General features: G+C 45.3%; 2 protein-coding genes across 5 annotated transcripts; both read left to right on the top strand.

Annotated features, from left to right (window-relative positions):
- Positions 1-939: 939 nt before the first annotated feature.
- Positions 940-4,422, top strand: LOC115691091 (protein WEAK CHLOROPLAST MOVEMENT UNDER BLUE LIGHT 1-like). 4 transcript variants are annotated; one of them, XM_056318938.1, is made up of 3 exons: positions 940-1,182; positions 1,822-1,985; positions 2,554-4,422. In XM_056318938.1, exons 1-3 carry the CDS (start codon positions 1,001-1,003, stop codon positions 4,227-4,229), a joined length of 2,022 nt encoding a protein of 673 aa, XP_056174913.1. In that variant the 5' UTR covers positions 940-1,000; the 3' UTR covers positions 4,230-4,422. The 4 variants fall into 4 exon arrangements, with proteins under 4 accessions (XP_056174913.1, XP_056174914.1, XP_056174915.1 ...); XM_056318939.1 differs by having other exon boundaries at positions 951-1,187; XM_056318940.1 differs by having other exon boundaries at positions 1,046-1,182; positions 2,550-4,422.
- Positions 4,423-9,628: 5,206 nt separating this feature from the next.
- Positions 9,629-13,888, top strand: LOC115691136 (probable LRR receptor-like serine/threonine-protein kinase At1g74360). The gene is made up of 2 exons (XM_030617719.2): positions 9,629-10,261; positions 10,521-13,888. Exons 1-2 carry the CDS (start codon positions 10,198-10,200, stop codon positions 13,751-13,753), a joined length of 3,297 nt encoding a protein of 1,098 aa, XP_030473579.1. The 5' UTR covers positions 9,629-10,197; the 3' UTR covers positions 13,754-13,888.
- Positions 13,889-13,920: the final 32 nt, after the last annotated feature.

The following is a 13,920-nucleotide window of genomic DNA, read 5'->3' as shown; positions in this document are numbered from 1 at the left end:
GAGCAAGGAATCGGTGGCCCTTCGTCCTTGCAATTGCTGATTCAGTTCTGTTCGATTTGTCTGTTTCGAAAAACAACGCGATTGCGGACGATGAAGAAACCCACCATCTCGCTGTTTCGATTGTTTGTTTTGTGCTTGCGATGCTCTGTGGTTCGGTGGAGTTGAGGTTTGGTAACTTGGAGCTTGTCTCTCCGCTCTTCGCGGCTTCAGTTGATGTCGAAAGATGGCTTTTTTATTTCACATTCGAGTTCCATCTTTGTTGTCCCATTTAAGATGTTCTTCCGACGTTGTTATGTGTAAACCCTGGTATTTGATGCTTTTGCAGATCAATGGGTGGCCTGGCTCTTAATAAGAAGAAGAATGGTGCGGGTGCGGGTGCGGTGAAGCCTCCGCCTAAGAAGAAGCTGAAGAATGATTTGTTTGTGGAAAAGCGCTCGAAGAAAGACGATGATGACAATTTTCTTGTCTCATTTGTTTCTATTTTCATTTTATTTTATTTTTGCAAAAAATTTTGAAAATCTAATAAAATGTCATATTTTCAAGTTTATTTGTGTATGAGAGTGTTATTTTTATAGTAATAAGATCGAAATATTTCATGAGCATTACGTAGGGGTATATATGTCATTTATATTGATATACAGTTTCTACCAAACGCAGGATATGATAGGATATGAGAATATCCGACTTTAAATTCGTACTTCACCAAACAGTGGATAGGATATGGCCAAATCCCTAGATTTCCTATCTTATCCTATCCAATCCTATCCTGACCAGAAATACGAACGGCCAAACGTAGCCTTTAGGATTTTTGATGACTTTTGCCCAGTAGATTTTGATGATTTTGATGTTTTCATTACTAAATCTCAAAAAACAAAGAGAAAATAAAAAACCCGCGAAAAAACACGAAAGAGAATTGCCGAAACAAGGAGGCCAACAACATTCGCGCCCTGTTTCCGCAAACGTCGATCCCCACGAAGCGTCGTGGGCGAGGTTACGATCGATGTTTCCAAAACACCCGCCCCACAGAAACTCTTCGTTCACGACAAGCTCTCCCCACATCGGTTTCCACGATCTCCCGAAACCATGTCTTTTCCCCGCGGAATTTGCTTCATCTCCTGCGGCTTCTCTTCGTTCTACCGCAGAGCACAGCGCTGTCGTCTCGCCTGGAGGCGGGGAAGAAAGGTCAGGTATGGTGTTTCAAGATTTGGGTTGTGGAAATGTTGAAGTTGGAGGGCGTGGGTTTCGACTTTCTTGGGTTTTGAGTGCGCCGAAAGCTCGTGTCCCCTTATGGGTTTCAAGATTCGGGGAGTGGAAATGTGAAGTTGGTCGGAAAGGGTCTCGACTTTCTTGGGTTTTGAGTGCGCCGGGAGCTCGTGTCCCCCTGAGGGTCGTGTTGCATTCGCGATAATTTGAGTCAAGATCGCGTGATTACTAGAGTTTAGGCTGTGAAAACGATGAGTACTTGGAGGGGTGTAGTGTAGGACTTTTGGTTTCTTGTTTCTTGAGCTGCCCCTTCGATGGTCCCTGGAGGAACGGTTCCCCGGCCGTGATGCTGTCATTTGCGGCGTGTGTTTTGTTGTAATTTCCATACGGTAGCATTGAGATTCCCAAACAATCGAAAAGTAGATCGGGTGAGGCGGTGGAAGCCCCCACCCAAAGTCTTATTTGCGTGAAACTGCGAATTTTGCATGGTTTCTTGATTCTGATTGAGTCATGTATTTGAGACCTCATCGTTTTGACTTGAGCACTTGCTAGCTGGCCTGATTGGTTATTATTGTTTTTCTTTCATGTTTACTGTATGTCGACATTTGTTCGGCGCAGATTTCTTTGGGCAATTTGCGACAAGACTCAGTTTCTCGGGAGCTACTCGCAGATAGCAAAGTATGGGCGAAATCGATACGAAGCCGATCGAACCGGTCCAAGTGGCGCTGTCCTTGTTTGGCGAGAAAGGCGATCACAGGAAGCACCGTTCTACCAGCCGCGACGTAAGATTCGAGGCAAATGCTTCATACTTTTGCCATCCTTTTTTGGGTTGTTCACAGGATGGTCTGCGATTGATGGTGATATGTTCTGATGTAGAAATCCATGTGTAGTTTAGCTTCACGACATTTCACTGGTCAGAAGTCCTTTGAGAGAAATTTGAGTTAGCAAATAGGAGTCCATGTTATTAGCTAGGAGGACTTTTTGTTTTGTGTAGATACTAAAAAGACACCAGCGAGATTGCAAACGAGCATTGTGGCCGATCATATCTGATCAGGGGGCCATGGTGCGAAGAGGTTTTACTCATTCCATAGTTTCGCAATTTCTTTCGGAGTCAAATAGAGAGAAACTAGAAACATTTCATGCTGGCTTAGTTAATTGACTATGAGGACCAGAGAGGCATATTTGATCAAGAACGCTTAAACATCTGAATTTTCTTCTTGTCTTCTTCACTCAATGTTATTGGATACATCCATCTTCATGAGTCCAAAAAAAACATATACATATGGCATGCAGCAAGATGTTGTTCGCTGATGACATACTTGTGTTTCTTGTGTTTGCTATCTCAGACAGAGACTGATAAAGAGGAGCTTCAAGGCCTGCACAAGGAATTGGCGAATTACAAGGTGCAACTCGAAGCCAAGGAATCTGCCTACATGCAAGCGCTCCTCAAGCTACAGCAATACAGCGAAAGAGTGGACGAACTTTCCTCTCAGCTGATGATATCCGAGCTCGAGAGGGACAAATATGAAGGGGAATGCATGCAAGCCAGGACTCATATCGACAAGCTGGAGTCCAAGACCAAAGAAATGGCTGATCAGCTATCGGAAACCGGGAAGATCCGCGAACAGCTTTCTCACGTCTTAAACGAGCTGAAGTCTGCCCAAGTCGAGTTGCTTGGGATGGAGACTGAGCTTGCCGTTGAAAGAGAGGCAAGGCTGAAGGCTCTAACGCGAACGGAGGAGCTGGAAGCTGATATTCAAATAGAGAAGGGAAAGGTTGAGGTACTCCGAAAGCATGTAGTGGAGCTCAATGAAGCTCTCCTTATGTCAAAGCAGGCCACTATGGAAGCTGAAAAAGAAAAATGTGACATAATTTATCAGAAAGATGGTGAGATAGATTTAGCTACAGATGCGGTGGTTCAAATGCAGGAGCAGTTGAACAATCTGAAAAATCAACTGGGGATGATCGAGGAATTGGAGAACCAGCTCCTGGCTAAGTCCGCGTACGTTGAGTCGTTACAATCTGATCTCAGGGATGTGCACGAGATGCTCGATTCATCTGAGAAGGCCACTTCTGATGCCACGACCGATTTGGAGAAGTGGAAATTGGATTTGGAAGTGAAGACAAGGGATGTCTCGGACCAAGCTGTTTACATTGAAGTGCTTGAGATGGAATTGAGTCAGTTGAAGTACGAAATGAAAACTGCGAATGAAAGGCTTGCCCACATGAGCTGCGATCTTGAAACTCTTACTGAAGATTTGCAGAATGCGGAGGCTGAGTTGAGTGAGATGAAGGAAAAAGAGACTGAAGCGCAGGTCGAACTGGCATTGCTGAATTCCGAGCTTCACAAAGCCCGGTCAAAAGTCGCAGCCGCAGAGGCAGCTGAAGTTAGAGCGGATAGTGTTAAATCAGGGCTTTATCTTGCAGTACAGCAGCTAGCGCTGGAAGCGGGCGAAGCCAAGAAAGAATACCAGAGGTTAAAGGAAGAAGCCGATAAGGCATCTGAGGAGTCTGAGAGCTTCACGTTTGCCACCGCCCCAGTAGAAATCACTGCTCATGATGAGGAAATATTCGAAAACGAATCGAGCAAAGTGGAAGAAGGTTTAGGAGACGAGAACAGCTCCAGCATAACAATTTCGCTGGAAGAGTACGAGTTCTTACTTGCCCTGGCAAAGAAGGCAGATGAAATGCATATGTCGTCGGCGGAAGACTCGAATCAGTACATTGCATGGGGAAGCAAGCAAGAGGTGGAGACCCTGAAGAGAGAGCTCGAGGCGGCAAGCGCAAGGATCGGCCAGTTCAGGACTCGGGCCGAGCAGGCGGCCAGCCGTGCGGAGGCTGCCGAGAATGCCAAAGCAGCACTGGAGGATCAGCTCCGGAGGTGGCGGGAACAGAAGCAGAGGAGGAAGGCCGCATTGGCTGCGCTTAGGGAGGAATCAATCTCGAGAGAGTTCAGCCCTCCCATGATCGATAGAACTCCGGCTTCGCATACTCCTCTTTTCAAGATTCTTAACATGAAATTCTAGCGTCGGAAAGTCACCAAAGTTCAGTCAGAATCAAAGTTACGAAGGGAATTATAGGTGTACCGGTTATAGCAGATGAGTGCTGCAGGTGTGAGTATCTGGTATGGGTACCTATGCCAAAACTTCATTATCAACATTTTTTCTGAAAAAGTAGATGCTTATAATTGCTTGTACGATTTATTTCCCGTTTCAACGACGAGGTCTCGAGAGTGTCGTGGTCTTGGAGTCGCGGAGTCATGATCCCCTCTTTAAAGGGTGAGCATGGGTTTTGCGAATCGCGCCATGTTCTTGGTGTACATGTAGCTGGAGATACGATGGAGACATCGTTGTTATGCTAGATACGATGATGCCTTGATGAAGAGGATAGGCATGTGCCAAATTTTACTATGCCAACGTACAGAGGAGACCAAAACTCAAGGAAAAAACATTTGCAAATTGCTGAAGAGGAAGAGAACAGAGAGGTAGTTTATGGTTCGTTTGGTGTCATATGTTCGACCGCCGGAGACGGTGGGTGCCGGGTATTGCGAATTTTGGCGATAAGGTGAGAAAAACCGGGACGCGAGGGAGAGTTGAACTCGAACTTAAAACTGATGGGAACTCGATCCGTTTATCGAACAAATTGCGCGTTCGGTATTTCGATTGCGCAAGTTAAAAGCTTCTAATCTTGTTCTGTAGATCTTATGATTCTAGCGCCTAACACTCACAGGTATCTTATGGTGGGTTTTGGTCGGTGACTCGGGCTTAGACTCGGTCTTTTTTGTCATCTGAATTTTTCAATTTCACATAGGCTTTACTGAGTTCCCACCGAGTCGAATGGACTCGGTGAAGAACTTGTAGGCCCAATTGATTAGATTTAGGCCGAGCATCTCCGTAACTCGTCTCTTGTGCGGCCCATACCCAGTCCATAAAAGGGTCATTTTTTTTTGCGGAGAATTTCTCATTTTTTTAATGTTTGGCGTGACCGAAAAGGCAATGGAAAATGTTTTCACGAGCAAGAAAATTTATAGAGCCTTCTTTCGATAGGATGGTGGCCGCCACGGGCCTTCAATTGCCGGACCTGGGTAGCTGGTTGCGGAACCCTGGGTCCCTCGGGGGGGTGAACGGGATTTTTTTAAAGTCACGGGCAGGACTATCAAAAAAGTCGGACCCACCCCGGCCCAACACGAAACATGGATGATATTCGAAATTTAGAGCTCTTACCCTAACCAGAAGAGACCCGATCCGAAAAGGCCCTAAATTTCCAGGTCGGGCGGGGCTTTTTTGACGGCCCTAGAGAACACAGGTCCCGGGGCCAAGGGTCGGGAGGAGGCAAGACTAGAGGGACCTCGAGAAGGCAAAAAATCTCCAGATGATCTCGAAACAGGACGTTCCCCCTGTCCATCCAAGTCAATCGTCCCGTGCTCATCAAGTCTTCTCGCTTTTCACACTTTTCCTTCCTTGAAAAATCACGACACTTCGCTTGTGTAGACCGACTTACTCAGAGAGAGAGAGAGAGAACCGAAACCCTCTTCTCACCAAGAGAGGGGTGCTAGTTTTCAAATTCAGACCATGCTCATCATCAGCTCGTTCTTCACGAGTTTCCCAACAGTGTTGTGAATTGCCCCAAAAGAGAGGGTCCTCTCTCTCTCTCTCTCTCTCTCTCCGTCGTTTTTCTCGCACTTCTTTCTCGTGTTGATGCGGTCAAACACTGCAATTTCCCACACGAGGTGCGAATTCTTGGACCAATCTAGATGCACGGTCCACATCGGTTCAACATCTGAATTTTCAATGGGGCTTGTCTTGTCGGCCAAGACAGCGAAGAGACACGGAGCAGCAGCAGCAATTGCTGACCCCAAGAAACCTTTCCTCTGATGCATCATCATCGCTCAAGCAGTTTCTTAATCCCATGATCTGATCTCACGACCGGCCATTTGCTTTTAATTAAACAGTTTTAGTGGAATGAAACTCCCCATTTGGAATAATGGGCTTTTCTTGCTGGTCCAACTTGGATTTTTGACTAGCTACGGCCATCATGATTTCGGCGGGATAGTTATCCAAAAAGTCATAAACCTATTGTACGACATCTAATTCAGTTCCGAATCTTTCGATTTGTGCCGATTTAGTCATAAACTTTTTGACGATTTGCCAATTTAGTCCCGAACCTTTTTTTTTATGTCGATTTAGTCACGAACTTTGCCAGTTTAGTTCTAAACCTATTATTTGGATATTTGGATGGATGGACTATATTGGTAAATTGTCAAAATGTTTAGGACTAAACTGGTAAATCATCAAAATGTTTAGGGCTAAATTGGCACAATTGAAAGGTTTAGGACTGAATTGTTTTCCATACAGTAGGTTTAGACATTTATGGACAATTTTCCCATTCCATGGTTTCAACATTTAGGTCTAAATTTGCACTTGGAGTATCTTTCAGGGAAGGTCGCTCAGACACACTTGCGAATCGGTTTAATAGTGTCGAGTTGATTTGACCAGCTACTAGAAGCTTCGTTACCAAAGAAGTCCAACATAGGAAAAAAATGCTTAAGCTCCGCAAATGTTGCTCATACTTTGACTTTTTCCGTGGAAATACCGTGCCGTTTCATACATATACATATACGACCCATAAGGATTTCGTTGACGAGTATCATTTGGTCACTAAATTAAGCAAATAAATAAGGAAAATTCTATAGTTTATATTGGGCTGTTCATTTTGATGTCGTACACAATCAATTCTTTGAAGATTAAATAAAACTAATTATTAAGTATAGAGTAATTATTTAATATGGTCATTATAGTATATAACTTAGGGTTTATGATTTTTTCTTATTTTTCCCTTCTTGTCTGCTTTCTTGAAGTTGTTGTCGGTCCGGTCCGTGCAACGGCACTTGTCAATTTGGTCCCCAAACTAAACTGAATTAGGCCCTTAAACTTTTCGAAAATTGCAAAAGCGGTCCCTCATTTGCATTCGATTGCACACACGCTTTTGGCGATAAGATCAAACGAGTCCTATCTGAAGCTGACGTGGAGCGTGGTTTTTAGAAATTAGGCCACCTAAGATGTCACCCTCGATTGCAAGAGGACAAACAATATACCAAATTGAGGGTAAACGATAATCCCATAAAAAATTCTCGACTTGGATACTAATACCAAAAAAGAAAAAAATCGTCTCACTGGTACCCCGAACTTAATTTTTTGACCTAAAAATACCATTTGTTAAACTTCTGTCCATGATGTCCATCACAAATCCGACGTGGCAGCTTTCGTGAACGACACCAAATAAACGAATTTGAGGTGGCAATGGACGTGCATTGCCACGGGACCAAAAGCAGCCTCGTTGGATGTCAAATGACCATACATGCCAATCATGCGGAATTTCTAATGGCCATGTGGACGGAAAGTACTTTTGGGTCAATGGTACGAGTTTGAATATTGGTGAGACGTAAATTTTTGTTTTTTTTGTTTTGAGATATTAGAGTTCACGGGGAAAAAAGCTTAGGATTTTATGCAGGATTATCCTGAGAGCAAATGTGACGATGTGATGTGTGGCTAGAGGTAAAAGCAAATTCACAAAAGATGTGTATGCAATGTAAGATTTAAAGTAGTTTATGTACGTGTGTGTATACATTTATATTATGTCCTGAAACATTCACCAAAACCTATTTTGTTGTCCTCTTTCGATGAGTAAAGTGAATTTGTAATGCTGCTATATCATTTTTCATGAGTAAGCTATAGCATGAGATAATTTACAAAGCTAATTTTCATTAATTTTGCCCATGAAGAAATACAGGGACAAAATAGCAATAAAGATACGACTGCATTCCTTTCCACTCTTTTCTATTCTTTAACCAAGCATGAAATGACTGGACTCTCTTCATTTTATTTAATTTCTTTCGGAAATACCATAACAATGACAAAATAAGGTCGCTTCCTTTCCTTTCCTTTCCTTTCTTTTCTCTCCCGAGATCATCATCCCGATCCTTTCTATTCCATCCTAATCACTCCGTCCCAACCGAGTATAAAAGCAAACACGACATTCGAGGGCGAACACGCCTCCAACCTAATTACAAGAACGTGAACCGAAGGCTACATCATGCGCCGCCTTTTTGTCCGTTTTGTGTGGATATGCACAAAGTACCCAAACCTTCGATGCGACCGTGAGAAATGGACAGCTCAAAAATATTCTCAATCCTGCCGCGGCCAATCCGAAAGAAAAGGTGCTCATCTTCAAGAAAATTCTTGAATTTTTCGGAGAAACGGGGTGCCGAGATCGACATGCCGTGAGACAGAAACTTCAAATCGGAATATCCATCATTTCATCATTGAAACAACGCTCTTCAATCAAGTTCAAGGTCCACATGATGCTGTATGACTAGATCACTAATTGTTTATGTAATGAGTTTAATTGGGGGCTAATATGTCAAAGTAGCAATTTGGGAGCTAGCTAGCTACTAGTGGGTGGGGGGCACAAGTGCGGTCCCAAAATGTAAATAAAAGGGAATAAAGGGTGTGAGAGTTAATAAAAATGGGGAAGAAAAGGAAAAAGAAACTAAAAAATTAGGGAATGTATCAGTAAGAAATCAGAAAATCCAGGTCAGCCATTGACTCAAATTGGCATCTAATGCTTGCTTTGATTTGTTTAACGTATCCTTTGACCATGAAAACGGCGACAAACCAACTCCCTCCTTGTCCTCTCCTGCGCTACAGGTGCAGACACGTGCCCATGTTCCTGTGCAGACAAAGGCAACTCCGGTTTGGTTTTGTTTTGTCAGGGGCCCTGCCTCGTGAAAACCAGGAAATCTTGGGGGTGAACATCATCATCAGGTCCTGTTTCTCTGGGTGTATTGTTCTGTTTCCACTCATAGTTGTCCTACCTGCTTATTTTTGTGTGGTGTTGATCTTGCTGCAATTACTTGTAAACCAAAGCGGATTGATTGACTCCCAGATCCATTCCTGACATGGGATTTTTGGACTTTCTGCATTTCACTTGATGTTGGCTCTGCTGAATCAGTCCAAAAAAAAAAAAAAAAACCCCTATAAAATCAACGAAAACAAACTAACAATTTCGCCGGTTCGGAAGAACCATCCTGGATTTTACCGATAAAAGAAACGACAAGGAAAGATACCCGATGAGTTTTCGCGGTTCCGATGGCCGTCGTTTATCTATTCGACGGATTTTTACTCGCGCACTATTACACGGAGTTAATAGTGCCTAACTTTTTTTCAATGTTTGATTCATGGTAATGGCAAATTCTAAAACCACGGGGGAGGGTGGCTTTTTCTGAAGGGGGCCTGGACTGGAAGTCTTCAAATGCAAATTGTCCTCTTTAGTTTAGATTGTACTTTCTGAGCAAACTCATGAACCAGCACCCCCTGATTGTGTTTTTTCCTTTTTCTGCCTTTTTCCTCTTTCTCCATTTTTAGCACAGCACAAAGACTTTTCGTGATTTCAGACAGCCTTAAAGAAAACAAACCCATTTCTAGAATGAATCCACACAACCACCAGGAAGGAAAATAACACGTTGCTGTGTCAAAGCCTTGATCAAGAATCTGGTCAACATGGGCGGCTCAACAGCTCCTACCTTGCCAAAATCTTTTCTTTTTTCTCTCCCCTGCATTCTTTCTTCACTAATACCATGAGAGATTGACCACTGTTTTGTGTTGATTTATATATTAAAAAAAAAACTTAGTTTATGTTACCCGGATTAAAGAAAACAAGAATTCGAAGAAGCTAACGTGCACTCGCTCCAAGATTTGGTGCCTTTTGGTCTACATCCAGGCGCTGGGCTTCAACGGCAATTCGAATATTTTCGACTTTACACAAATATTGAATTGAAACGGAAACATCCTCGAGATCGATTCTTTCCGTCTATTCGCCTTCAGCATGTTTGCGACTAGATTCTTGCACCTGATCACAACTGTATAGCTCAAGCAAGAAGAAGAAGAAGAAGGAGCTGAAGAATAAGAAGGAGAAGAGAGATTGCCGGTAATTATCATGTTAGAGGAGGAAACTGATCCGTGGCGGATCATCCTGTTTGCTTTCTTGGTGTTTCTTGGAGGTAATTCTTTCGAACTCTTCCGGATTCTTGAACTGTCATGCTTCATGTTATCGTAAAATTCGGGATTTAGGCTCATACACCATGTGGGTTTAGGAATTCTTGAAAATCCCAGTGATGAATTTCCTCTGAATTCCCCGCGTTTTCACATTGCTTCCTTCGAAATTCGCAGATTGGAATAGAAAAAACTCTTTTCTTTCGTTTCCCAAGGATGATGCTGTATTGAGTATTTACCGCATTCTTGTTCTCTGTTAAAAAGCAGTTAGTGTTGTTCTTGGAAACTCTCTGGACACGGACAGAGCAGTGCTGTTGGATCTGAAATCATTCCTTGAAGAGCACAATCCGGTGAACAGAGGTCACTACTCTCAATGGAATCCTGAGAGCTCAAGCCCATGTGATTGGGAGGGCATCATGTGCAATTACAATAGGACGAGGGTCACTGGGGTGAACCTCTCCGAGAACGGCATCTCGAATACCTTGTTCTCGAATTTCTCCGCCTTGACAGAGCTCTCTCATCTTGATCTCTCGAAGAACACCCTCAGCGGGCAGATTCCAGCTGATTTGAGCTGCTGCAACAGACTTGTGTACCTCAACTTATCGCACAACATCCTCGGCGGCGAACTGAACTTGACTGGTTTGAGCAGCCTGGAGACACTTGATTTATCGAAGAATCGCATTGGTGGCGGGATTCAGACAAGTTTTCCTGCAATTTGCAACAGCTTGGTGGTTCTGAACATTTCGGAGAATAATCTCACTGGTAGCATCGAGGATGTCTTTAATCAGTGCTATAAGTTGCGGTATCTTGATTTGAGCATGAATAATTTCAGCGGGCACATATGGAAATGGTTTGGAAGGCTTTGGCAGTTCTTTATTTCGGACAATTTTTTGAGCGGAAGTATCCCTGCATCGAGTTTTACGGAGAATTGCACTTTAGAAGTATTGGATTTATCCGGAAATAATTTCTCAGGGCAGTTTCCGGGACAAATTTCGAACTGCCGGAACTTGGTCATATTGCATCTTTGGGGAAACAAATTCACGGGCCAAATTCCACAGGAAATAGGGTCGATTGCCGGTCTCAAAGCTTTGTTTCTAGGAAACAACAGCTTTTCCAGAAATATTCCCGATTCTCTGCTCGACTTGAAGAGCTTGGCTATTTTGGACTTGAGCAGGAATAACTTTGGGGGTGAAATACAAGAGACTCTGGGGAAGTTCACACAGGTCAAGCGTCTAGTACTGCACACAAATTCCTACACTGGTGGATTGTATTCGTCTGGTATTCTTAATCTGTCGAACATTGTCAGATTAGATCTGAGCGTCAACAATTTATCTGGTCCGCTGCCTGTTGAATTTTCGCGAATGCCGAGTTTGAAATACTTGTATCTCGCTTTCAACCAATTCAACGGAAGCATACCCTTGGAGTATGGTGACTTTGCGCGCCTCCAGGCACTCGATCTCTCCTCCAATGAACTGACTGGGACGATCCCCTCGAGCCTTGGAAAGTTGAGCTCTCTTTTGTGGTTGATGCTGGCGAATAATCAGCTTGGAGGCGAGATTCCGCCAGAAATCGGGAACTGCTCTAGCTTGTTATGGTTAAACCTGGCTAACAACAAGCTCTCTGGACATATACCACCGGAGCTATCAAATATTGGCCACAACCCGATGGCTACTTTTGAATCGAACCAGCTAAGTGACAGGATCGTACCTGGCTCGGGCGAGTGCTTAGCGATGAAGAGATGGATTCCTGCAGATTATCCTCCTTTCAGTTTCGTGTACGCCATTCTTACCAGGAAAACATGTCACAACATATGGGACCAATTGCTCAAAGGAGCCGGGCTATTCCCGATATGCGCTCCCGGTACATCGGTCAGGACGTATCAGATATCGGGTTATGTTCAGCTCAGTCAGAACGTGCTCTCCGGTGAGATTCCTTCTGATATCGGCAAGATGCGCAACTTTAGCATGTTGAACCTCGGCGTCAATGACTTTTCTGGGAAGCTCCCTCGGGAAATACGAGAATTGCCCCTGGTGGTTCTGAACATTTCCGAAAACAGGTTCTCCGGGCAAATCCCGTGGGAAATAGGCGAGATCAAGTGCCTCCAGAGTCTCGACTTGTCCTACAACAATTTCTCGGGCACTTTCCCGGCGAGCCTGAACACGTTGACTGAGCTGAGCAAGTTCAATGTTTCCTACAATCCAATGATATCCGGCGTGATCCCCGCGACCGGGCAGTTTGGCACGTTTGAGAAAGAGTCCTTCCTCGGCGACCCTCTCTTGATCCTTTCGTCTTTCCCTAATCAATCTGCCCATTCGTCCGTAAATAACACGAGACCAGGCCCGAAGAAGCCTCCGAAGTTCAGGGTCTTTCTGGTACTCTTTGGTCTGGTTCTCACTTTCTTGGCATTTGGGATCTTATCATTCATACTCTTCTCGTCGGTCAAGAGCCCGCTCGACTTACCCGAATACCTGCTGGAAGAAAAGAAGTACCGCCGCAAATTCGGATCGAGCTCGAGCAGTTCGTCCCCATGGTTGTCCGAGTCAGTTCCGGTGATCCAATTAGTTAAGAGAGCATTTACTTACGGCGACATCTTGAAGGCGACGAGCAATTTTTCGGACGAGAAAGTAATCGGGAAGGGCGGTTTCGGGACGGTCTACCGAGGCGTGCTGCCGGATGGGAGAGAGGTGGCCGTGAAGAAGCTCCAAAGTGAAGGCATTGAGGGAGAGAAAGGGTTCCAAGCCGAGATGGAGGTCTTGTGCGGGGACTGCTTCGATTGGCCGCACCCGAATCTCGTGCCGCTCTACGGCTGGTGCCTCCACCGGTCGGAGAAGATACTAGTCTACCAGTACATGGAGGGAGGGAGCTTGGAGGATCTCATCCCGGATCGAGTGCACATGACATGGCAGAGGCGGATGAGCGCGGCGGTCGACGTGGCCCGCGCCCTGGTGTTCCTGCACCACGAATGCTACCCTCCGATAGTGCACCGCGACGTAAAGGCGAGCAATGTGCTGCTCGACAAGGGCGGGACGGCCCACGTGACGGACTTCGGCCTGGCTCGGGTCGTGGACGTTGGGGACAGCCACGTCAGCACGATGGTGGCCGGCACGATCGGCTACGTGGCGCCCGAGTACGGGCAGACGTGGAAGGCCACGACCAAGGGCGACGTGTACAGCTTCGGGGTACTCATAATGGAGCTGGCCACCGGGAGGCGGGCCGTGGACGGTGGGGAGGAGTGCCTGGTGGAGTGGACGAAGAGGGTCATGGGGAGCGGGCGCCGGTCCGCCATCCCCGTCGCGCTCATGGGGTCCGGGCTGGCGGAGGGCGCCGAGGAGATGTGCGAGCTGCTGACGGTCGGGACGCGGTGCACGGCCGAGTCGCCGCAGGCCAGGCCGAACATGAAGGAGGTGCTGGGCATGCTGTTCAGGGCATCAAGCCGTCAGTCCAACCGTTCTCATTCCTCTTCACCACCTGATTCAAAATCTTTTCCGAGCGTGTTGTAGTCGGAGACAAACGTCCATTAGCGGTTAGGAAAATGTTTTTCTGTCTTTCTTGGTTTTGGTCTGATCACATTCTTCTTGTACACAGGAAACATCGGTTTTGATATCAATACAAAGATGATCATACAGTGAACCAAACCAATGAAAACATGATCACCGAAGCCGAAACA

This window comes from Syzygium oleosum, unplaced genomic scaffold (assembly GCF_021117445.2).
Source record: "Syzygium oleosum isolate NSW1041296 unplaced genomic scaffold, Sole_v2.1 Sole_v2.17, whole genome shotgun sequence".
Taxonomy (NCBI): domain Eukaryota; kingdom Viridiplantae; phylum Streptophyta; class Magnoliopsida; order Myrtales; family Myrtaceae; genus Syzygium; species Syzygium oleosum.
This window is presented reverse-complemented; position numbering and strand designations above follow the sequence as displayed.